Source organism: Limulus polyphemus, unplaced genomic scaffold (assembly GCF_000517525.1).
Source record: "Limulus polyphemus unplaced genomic scaffold, Limulus_polyphemus-2.1.2 Scaffold2541, whole genome shotgun sequence".
Classification (NCBI taxonomy): domain Eukaryota; kingdom Metazoa; phylum Arthropoda; class Merostomata; order Xiphosura; family Limulidae; genus Limulus; species Limulus polyphemus.
In genome coordinates, this window is record NW_013668151.1 from 533 (window position 1) to 11,415 (window position 10,883).

Here is a 10,883-nt window from a genome sequence, read left to right on the forward strand (position 1 = left end):
GAAGTATATGATCTCTATCACAGTGACAAATATGACACTAACAACATAGTCGGTCTGATACAGAGCTCTGGAATTGTTTGAATATCTCTGATAAGATCGCAAACAACAGAGTTTTGTTGCATTTCTATCAAGTGTAGTTCTTCATGCAGGTCAGGTTTATTCTGAACTTGATACTTTGGTTTATGAAGTTACTGACAGACTACCATACCATTTCATTGTGTTTGTTTTCTTATAGCAAAGTCACATCGTGTTATCTGTAGTGTCCAACGAGGGGAATCGAATCCATGATTTTAGCGTTGTAAGTACCAAGATTTACCGCTGTCTCATCAGAGGACCCATTTCATTGAGATTATTGGAAATACTTAGAGAGCTCCCCTAATAATTACGCCAAATTTTCCTATATATGCGAGCTTAGGCTTAGAAATATTAAATGAAATATTAAATTAAAAGTCTGAATCGTTCTTAATTAATAATGCAGGTAAAATATACTTATACTCAGTATATTAGTAAAAAGGTTACTGGAAAATCAGTAAATCTGTACTCAACTAATACCCCAAGAGAAATGTAGTTTGTTTTACAAATTATACAGTGCCTTGCAAAACTATTCACCCCCTGCAAAGTTCCACATTTTGTTGTAGTCTGAGCTTGCAAAACTATTCACCCCCTGTAAAGTTTCCACATTTTGTTGTAGTCTGAGCTTGCAAAACTATTCACCCCCTGTAAAGTTTCCACATTTTGTTGTAGTCTGAGCTTGCAAAACTATTCACCCCCTGCAAAGTTTCCACATTTTGTTGTCGTCTGAGCTTGCAATCATGAAACTTTCAAATCTAGAATCTACACAATCTACTCCAAACTGAGAAAGATAAAGAAAAATGCTGATATTATGTAAGTAAGTTAGATTTTCACAGAAAATTGGAATATATTCAATTGCATAAGTATTCAACCATATCGCTACGGCTACCCTAAATCAGTTCAGGTGCAAAATATTAATTTAAAAGGATACACAATTAGTGTAATGGTCTCTGTCTGTGTGTAATCAAAGTAGTTAAATTTGACTTCAGAGTAAATGCATCTGTTCAAGTCACAAATCACCTAGTGATACGACAAACCAACCATGAAGATCAAGGAACTTTCAAACAAATCAGGGATAAAGTGGTAGAGAAGCACAGACCAGGAAAAGGTTACAAGAAATTTTCAAAGTCGCTGATTATCCCTTTGAGTACATGAAGTCCATCATTAACAAGTGAAATGTGCTTCATACCACCCAGTCACTACCCAGATTAGGCCGCCCTTCCAAACTAAGCAGCTGGGCAAGTAGGAAACTGGTTAGGGATGACACTGTGAACCCAACAATGACTTTGAAAGATTTGTAAGGTTCCACGTCTGAGAGTGGAAGTCAGTGTTCATACATCGACAGTATCCTAGTCCCTACACAAAGCTGGCCTTTATGGGCAAGTGACAAGAAAGAAGCCATTACTGAAAAAGAATGATCTTACATCTCGTATGGAGTTTGCGACAAAGCATATAAATGATACTACAGACATGCAGCAGAAGGTTTTTGTGGTCAGACGATACAAAAACTGACCTTTATTGGTCTTAATGCAAAGCGTTACATCTGGCAAAAGCCCAATACAGCACATTACCCAGTCAACACCATCCTAATGGTCAAGCATGGTGGTGGCAGCATCATGTTATGGGGATGCTTTTCATCAGCAAAGACTGGGAAGCTTGTCAGGATTGAAAGTAAGATGCATGGTGCAAAGTACAGGCGAATCAGAGAGGAAAACCTGCTTGATTCAACCAAAAATCTAAAACTGGGTCGAAAATTCACAATTAAGCAGGACAATGACCCAAAGCACAAGGCCCAAGCCACAATGCAGTCAACCAAAGATCCCCAACGAACTTGTCAGAATTAGAGCAATTCTGGCAGAAAGAATGGGAAAAAATTACACCATACCATTGTGCAAAGCTGGTAGAGATCTATCCAAAAAGACTCACAGCAGTAATTGCTGCCAAAGGTGCTTCCACCAAGTACTGACTTAGGGGGCTGAATACTTATGCAATCAACAAATTTCAATTTATATATTTTCTTTGCAGGGTATCATTCAACGTCCTTCATACATAACGGTGTTAAGTTTGATCATTAGAGTTTTGAATAAAAACAAGTTCATTAAATAAAATTGTTTAGATTATTTGTTTTTCATCAAAATGTGACATTATTGGTAGGGGGTGAATGCTTTTGCAAGACACTGTAGAAAGTCTACATGCGCAAGCTATCTATAATTTCCAACCGAAAGATTAGAGGGGAGGCAGCTAGTCAACATCGCCTTACGCCAATTATTAGGCTTTTCCAATAAAGCACTCATATAACTCAAAATGCGAATCGCAATTTTTCGGCAGCGTGACGCAAACCATGAGCATTCCGGCATGCTAACCCCTTAGGCGTGCCAGACCAATATAAAAGTAAAAGTTTGTTTGCTTTTGAATTTCGCGCAAAGCTACACAAGGGCTATCTGCGCTAGTCGTCCCTAACTTAGCAGTGTAAGACTAGAGGGAAGGCAGCTATTCATCACCACCCACCTTCAACTCTTGGGCTACTCTTTTACACACGAATAGTGGAATTGACTGTCACATTATAACGCCGACACAGCTGAAAGGGCGAGCATGTTTGGTAAGACAGGGATTCGAAACCGCGAAAAAGTGAAAGAAACGTAATGTGGTCTCAGTTCTGTGTACGATGTTTGAACACCAGCAGTGATTATGTAAAGAAACCCAGGCTGACAGTGAAAAGGCATCAACAAAGACATTTGAATACTTCCATAGTGCAGAAAGGGATAGGACGGCTAGCAGCTATAACTGTAGAGTGACTCAAATCTTACAAAGTGCAGTTAGCAGAATGTGGACTCACTTTGAACCAATCAATAGTATTAGCTAAAAGCATGTTCAGGTAGACCATTTTTGACATCCTAGTATGATGACCACTATTTGACAATATGAATTCGACACAACCGTTGGTCATAAGTTTTCCAACGGAATTAACACTTCAGAAAAGCTCTGTACGATAAGTCAGCATCCTAATATTATCAGAAATAAGCTTCATAAAGTTGGCCTTTCTGTCAGATAGCCAGTGGTGTGAGCTTCTCTAACCCACAGCTACAAAATATTCTATTTTCATTGATGTCAAGAACACATGTACTGGTCAATCGACATGTAGACAAACGAAACCCATACGAATAAGGCTTCATACTACAGCCTGATACGAGACCATAATGGCACAATGACCTTTACATGCTGTGAATGCCATACGATACAGGGTTGAAGTCTTACAGTTACCATATATAGATATGTATACGGGAGGCTATGGAAGAATAACTGGCAGTGTATGATTGCCTCCAAGCAGTAGGTTGATGAACTGAAAGAAGTTATAATACAGGAGTGGGCCAGTAGCTCATTGATTCGATCGTTTTAAGTACACCACATTGATTTAAAACTTGCACTAGTGTCAGAAGTGATCCCACGCCTTAGTAACAAACGTCTTCTGATAATATATTTCGCTGAAAATTCTGTAGTAGAAAATGACCAATTGTCGACATGGGGTGGAATAGAACATATTTGTATATCAGACCACATGCCACTTTCTTTAATAAAATGAATTCAGGGGTTTATTTAAAACTTTATTAAAACAATGAACTTCACACTCACCCCTTGGAGACCCTTTCAAATATCCTTAGAGATCGTGACCCACTGTTTGAGAAACGCAGAATTAGATAACTTGAGAGTCAGGTATACTATATTCACCTAATACATATTTCTTAAATATCGAGCCAAACGTTGTGATAAAAATGAACATAGGAGAATGTAGTTTCAGATATGAAAATGTTCCACACAACGCAAGGTTTATCTTCGAAGCTGAATGTTGTCTTCTAGCTTCGCTTAATAGCATTCTGAAACAACTTTTACAGTATGTAATATAGGTTTGGCTTTCTTTTGAGCAGGCAATATTCTATGCTACAAACCACTGAATTTATAAAAGACTTTACTATGACAACTTCCTCTATTTGTGTTACTTATGTTTCTCTGCTAAAGTTACAGTTCGTCAATTTCACTACACTAGGAAAACTTTACTTCTATACAATCTGTAGTGCCAATATTCCACCTTAAAGTGAGTATTCTATAAAGTTACTTCGATATTTCTATCGGTTATAATATTATTTGCATTCTTAAGAAGCAAATCCTAGACAATGTGGATCAAACAAATATTTCAAATAAAATAAAACAAGCGCTGAGTCTTTTGAACGAAACCTTTTCAAGTAAAGATGCCCAACCAACACATATGCGAGATCAGACTTATTAAGAACTCGATTTGCCCGACCCGTCAAAAACAAACAAACCTAAAGATTGTATGTTTTCTAATTATGTCATATAACCTAAAATTTGCGGTTTAAACGCCGAAAATAGGTTAAGGTTTATGATAAAAATTCTGTCGCAAAGTTTAAAACCTAAAAAAAGAATTAATTTCAAGTACCATCATTAATTAAGACTAATGGCAATACGTTTGGGAGAAGAAAAAGTAAAAATGATACTGAAGAACTTCACGAAAACCTAATAAAAACATACGGATTATGGTAACTAACCTGTAACTAGAATGTTTTTAAAACTCGCCAAGAACTCCGAAATGTCAACTTCAAGTTAAGTATATATATATATATATAGTAAAACGATCTAAAGAAGTGAAAATCATACCAGCCCTCGTGGTCATTCGAAGTATTGCATACATACTTAAGACAATATCAGGTCATATTTTTGTTATTAAGCAACACAGACGAACGGAGCGTTACCAAATTAATTTATATATATTAGATTACATTTCGATTATTTAAGAAATGTTGAGCAGTATAAATGCTCCATTATTTTGCCGAGTCACAAGGACAAATCATACACACATCAAATATAAAACCGACAGTGTGACTAAGCTGAACAAGTACTAAAGTATAATGTTTAAAAAAAGTTGACCAATATACTTACACATTTATACCTTTACCATAAATATAAATTCGGATGTGTAACAAGTTTAGATCGTTTCTGTTTCACGCACCGCGTTCAAATAGAAAATAATATATATTTTTTCAATGTAGTTTTTAATGCTGATTTCAAATATATACACTAAAATTTGGAGAAATGAAAAGAAATAGTTTTATATATTTTTCATTTTGTTAGGTTAGGTCAGTTGATGTGAGGTTAAATCAAATTAGAGTAATTAATAAATAATTACATGTTTATTTAAATAAAACACAAATTTCATTAGAAAAATTATTGAAAGAATGAAAATATTTTTCCATTTCTTCCACATTAAAAATCAATTCTCCAAATGTTCATTTATATTTCTGAAATCTGCAGCAAATTTAAAGTATTTAGAATGTGGTTAAGAGACGTAACAAGCGACATTGTGGAACCAATCGTAACATGATTGACTCGTATCTCTGCGAGTTCGTTTGGCGGCGTAGACATGAAAGTGATGATCTCTTTAAGCAAATAGTTATAAATATTTCTGAATTTGTTACATAGTCACTAGATACTTTGTATTGTCCTGATGTATTACAATTCTTCTAGATACAGAGGTATATACGTAATGCTAAAAGTACTTCCTTTGTTTCGTAAGGAAAATATAAAAATACATTTATTTTCATTTCTCCAAATTTTTATTTATATTTCTGAAATCAGCATTAAAACTACATTCAAAAATATATATTCTTTTGTATTGGAACGCGGTGCATGAAACAGAAAACATCCTAGGTTTAAATCTCGTCAGCCTTTATTCAACTAACGATTGTTTGTTTGTTGTTCTGTTGAATTTCGTGCAGAGATACTTGGGGACTATCTGTGCTAGTCGGTGATCATTTAGAAGTGATAGATTAAATAGCAGGCAGATAGTGAACGCCACCTACTGCCAACTCTTCGCTACTCTTAACCATAGAAGAGTGGGAAATACCGTAACGTTATAACGCCCTCACGGCTGATAGGACTAGAACGTTCGATGACCGAGTTTGATTCCACAAGCCGCATATTGCTAGTCTAACGCCCTAACCATACGCCATGCCAGGCTAATCAACTAAGAAACGATTACCAATGAGAGCCTTTAAAATCTGCAAACTCCATGTTACTTTGCAAGTTCTTGAAAATTAGATGTAAAATAATCTTTCAGTGATTCTTCTACAACATCGAAGTAATTGGTTCTATGACAGCTCTAGTAAGTGCAAGAAAAATACTTCGCCTTGGTGACTTTAAAACTTGAATAAAAATAGTTTTACTTATAAAATATCAGTAATTAAGATCCTTCTGTTTTGTTTAAACGACCATCATCAAAATTTTAGAAAAGTCTCCCGGTAGGACAGGAGTAAGTTTATGAAATTACAATGCTAAAATCCGGGCTTTGATTCACCGCAATGGACACAGCAGATAGCTAAAGTGGTTTTGCTCTAAAACAAACAAAGGTTTAAAAAGTTCAGTATTCACTTTATCAGAGAAAAAGAATGTTTTTTGTTTGAGTACGATCATTTGATCTCTATTTCGATCACGTCAAAACAATATTAATACGGATTTCTAGATTATTTTTTTAATTACAAACAAGCATTACAATTTTTTTAACAAATAACTTGTATAATGACAGATCTATTTCAAAATTAAAATAATACAAAATTAATTAATAAAGTTTTTGTTTTATTAAAATCTGACGATCTGAAATTATTTAAAAAAAACTTTAAATGATTACAAAATACCTTAAAGTAAATACAAATATAATATAAAATTAAGCAAATCAAGTGTTCGAGATGGCCAATACTTCTTTATTCCTTCATGATTTACAAAAAATAAAGCAAGGCAGATCTGTTCTTACCATGACAGGGCCAAGTTCTACATTGTCGTAGTGAAAGTGTGCACATTCGTCCAGCTTGGGAAACCTGCTTGCTCCGTCTGGTTTTCTAGAAAGAACAACACAAGCGTCGTCTGTGAAGCCATATCACACCATATAAGTTATTGGTTTAAAAAGCAAACAATGGACGGTAATAAATTAAAAAAAACTGTAAATTCATATAATCTGCATAACAAATAGATAAAATGTGGTATCGTATTTTATGAAATACTAAAACAAAGATTTGACCTTGTTAGAAAAAATAATAACTTCATCAAAAATTTATATTAAAGTTTATATCACCACCACTAACAATTTCAGCATGATAATATTATTGTGTATTTGTGGGATTTCGCACACAGCTACTCGCTGGCTAATCTGCGCTAGCTGTCTCCAATCGAATAGGAGAATTGGCCGTTACATCATAATGCACCCACGCTTGAAAATTTTCGTAACTGGATTCGAACCCTCGACCCACAGACTGCAAGTCGACCTCCCTAACTACTAGGCTATATTATATGAACACAAATTAATCAGGTGTTGCACTGTGAATAAAACGTAATACAAGATATTCAAAAGGCATCCAATATGTATAAAAGCCAGTTGTCTTTTTGGTAACGTTCCGTTTATCTGCGACGGTTAGCGATAAAACTATAAAACCAGATATTGTTGTCTTAAGCATATCATATTTCGAACATTCACAAGGGCTAGCTTGAATTTCACTTATTTAGATAACTTTACATTTTTAGTTTATGCATATATATACTTAACTTGAAGTAGACATTTTGAAGTTCTTGGCGAGGTAAAAACATCCAAGTTAGATTAGTGGCCATAATTCGGATGCTTTTATTAGGCTTTCGTGAAGATTTTCATTATAACGTTTTTGGACAAAATATATTTTTTCGCCAAAACGTATTGCCATTAATCTTAACTTATGATGGTACTTGAAACTTTGTGATCAAATTTTTACCATAAATCTTAGCCTATTGGTTCTGGTTGTGTTTAAGCCGTAATGTTTAGGTTATATGACGTAATTAGAAAAGTGCATTCTGCGGGAGGTTTTAAAAAAACCGACCCTTACCAGTATAACAATAACTTTTACTCATAGTTATCGGTTTGTCAGACCGGTTTAATGGTCACAAGACGGTTTTAGAAAGGATGTATTAAGTTTTGCTTATACGTTGCTCAATGAACACTAAATATGTGATAGTACTTGAAACTGAAGCCAACCGCTAATGTTTGTGTGATCCGCGAGTAAGAAGTACTCTATTATTTCTTTATTGCTACAGTACAAAAACTAGCCTTGCCCGACAACTATGAGTGAAAATTATTGTTCCACTAGTTAGGGTTGGAGTGGTGTGAAAACCTTCCGTAGAACGCACTTTTCTAATTACGTCATATAACCTAAAAATTACAGCTTAAACGCTGAAGGAAAATGCCGCTTTCAAAACCAATAGGCTGAGGTTTGTGATAAAATATTTTATCACAAAGTTTAAACCTAAAAATGAATTTCAAGTACCATCATTAGTTAAGATTAATAATGGCAATACGTTTGGGTGAAAAAAAAAATGTTTTATCCAAAAAAGTAATAATAAAACTCAAAAAACTTCACAAAAACCTAATAAAAGCATGCGAATTATGGTCACTAACCTCTAACTTAGATGTGTTAAAAGCTCTCCAAGAATTTCGAAATGTTTACGTTAAGCTAAATATATGCATAAACTAAGACGGAAAACGATCTAAAAAGTCGAATTCAAGTCAGCCCTCGTGAACGTTGGAAGTATTATATACATGTTTAAGACAACAATATCTGGTCAAAGTTTCGTTGCTAAGCGACACAGACGAACGTGATGTTACCAAAAGTTAATACTTAGAATGTTTAACGAATCAACTGTTATTATTTTTAATGTTATGTTTTTACCATACTTTTATTATAAACATTGTTTTACAATGTATTCTTAATAAATATGTTTTTTAGAACTACATCAAATCTCTCTAGCTGGACAAACCTTGTGAGAAAATATTGGGATTACAGCCGGAAATATCAACGACATTATTTATCTAATGAAACAATGCATTCTAGTCTTTACAAGTAATACCGTAAGAAATGTATTTTCGATTACCTACAGTCATCAGGCTAAATTTTTGTTTCAATCTAAGTCAGTAGCTTGCTCTGATCAAAAGTTAATACTAATATAACTTTTGTCAATTGAACGAAAAGTAAAAAATAAAAAAAATTAATGGGCTTAAACAAATACGAACTTTACGTTTTATAGTCTTAAACTTTTTTAAGTAACATGCTGACACAACTACGTTGATCTCAGAACTCAACTTGTGAATCAGAAAACTCCTTTTTTATATGGAGGATTCTTTCATCACTGGCCCTAGATAGACAGTTATTCTTCATTTAAGTGCTGTAATTTCAATTAATTTCAGTAATTATTTCTGTTCATTAGGTGATCATGATGTAAGTACCTTGTATGTTAGGTTATTGTGGTGTTATTTTAGTACATTGGGGTTGATTTTATATAGATTGTTTTTCTCTTTCTATTCTTATTGGCCTTTTGTTGTTGTTTTTTTTCCTTTTAGCAGATTGGGGTAGGACCATTTTGCAATCTTGTCTATGTGCTTGAACTTCTATGCCTAAATTGTTTTTTTATTAGGATAGAGCATTAATAATTTAGGGTAGGGGCTTGTAAGTAAAACTTAAAAAATTCTCTTTTTCACTTTCCTTCTGTTATGTAGGCACTTTTCTAGGCAGTCATAAAGTTTCTAGCTCTCTTAAGTAGGCAAATCCATTGCTGAAATTATTAAATGTAGATATGTTGTGTATTAACTCTTTAGAAATGCTGAAAAGTTACATCTGAAACTATCAAAAATTAAGTTACATCTTTATATTTTTGAATTAATGTAAACTGTTATAAGAGACTACTAGGTTTCTTAATTTTAAGGTTTCTATTACAAATATTTGGAATTCTAAGCAGATTTAGACGCTTAACTCCGACATTAACCAAAAAAGTTAGGTAGGTAAATCTTTTGTTAAACAAACTGTAGAGACACTTAAATCATTTGATATATATAAAAGCCAGTTGTCTTTTGATAATGCTCCAATAGTCTGTTTCGCTTTGCAATAAAACTATGACCTCATATTATTATTGATGTATGTAATACTTGGAATTACCACAAGGGTTGGCTTGAATTTCACTTTTTTAGATCATTTTACGTTTTAGCTTATGTATATACTTAATTTGAAGTTGACATTTCGAAGTTCTTGGCAAGATTTAAAAACATCTAAGTTAGAGATTAGTGACCATAATTTGTATGTTCTTGTTAGGTTTTCGTGAAGTTTTCAGTTTTATTAAAAATTTTTGGATAAAATATCTTGTTTTCTCCTAAATGTATTGCCATTAGTCTTAAGTAGTTGTATTACTTGAAATTAATATTTAGTTTTAAACTTTTTGATAGAATTTTTATCATAAACCTTAGCTTATTATTGATATACAAAACTCCAACCCATTATTTTTTGATGGGTCAGGCAAGACTATTTGGAAAATAGAGTATCTGGATTTTATACACTGAAAGCAATTCACTGAAACACGAATTAATAACATTTTAGTACAGATTATAGGTAAGCAGCTAGCTAAATTAGGTAATCTGAGGAGACAGGTTCTACTTCGTTTATAGGTAAGCAGCTACCTAAATTAGGTAATCTGAGGAGACACTGAGGTTCTACTTCATTTACAGGTAAGCAGCTAGCTAAATTAGGTAATCTGAGGAGACACTGAGGTTCTACTTTGTTTATAGGTAAGCAGCTAGCTAATTTACGCAATCTGAGGAGACAGTTAGGATCTACTAAGTCTTTTGGTAAGCAGCTAGATAAATTAGGTAATCTGAGGAGACAGTTAGGATCTACTAAGTCTTTTGGTAAGCAGCTAGATAAATTAGGTAATCTGCGGAGACAGTTAGGATCTACTAA

General features: G+C 33.8%; 1 protein-coding gene across 1 annotated transcript in view; it reads right to left on the reverse strand.

Moving 5' to 3' along the window:
- Nucleotides 1–6,850: 6,850 nt before the first annotated feature.
- The window catches only part of LOC106467246, a 64,977-nt gene continuing 60,944 nt past the window's right edge, over nt 6,851–10,883 (reverse strand). The window contains exon 5 of the mRNA XM_022395377.1: nt 6,851–6,977. Within this exon, the coding sequence (XP_022251085.1) occupies nt 6,851–6,977 (127 nt within the window). The remainder of the gene's footprint in view (nt 6,978–10,883) is intronic.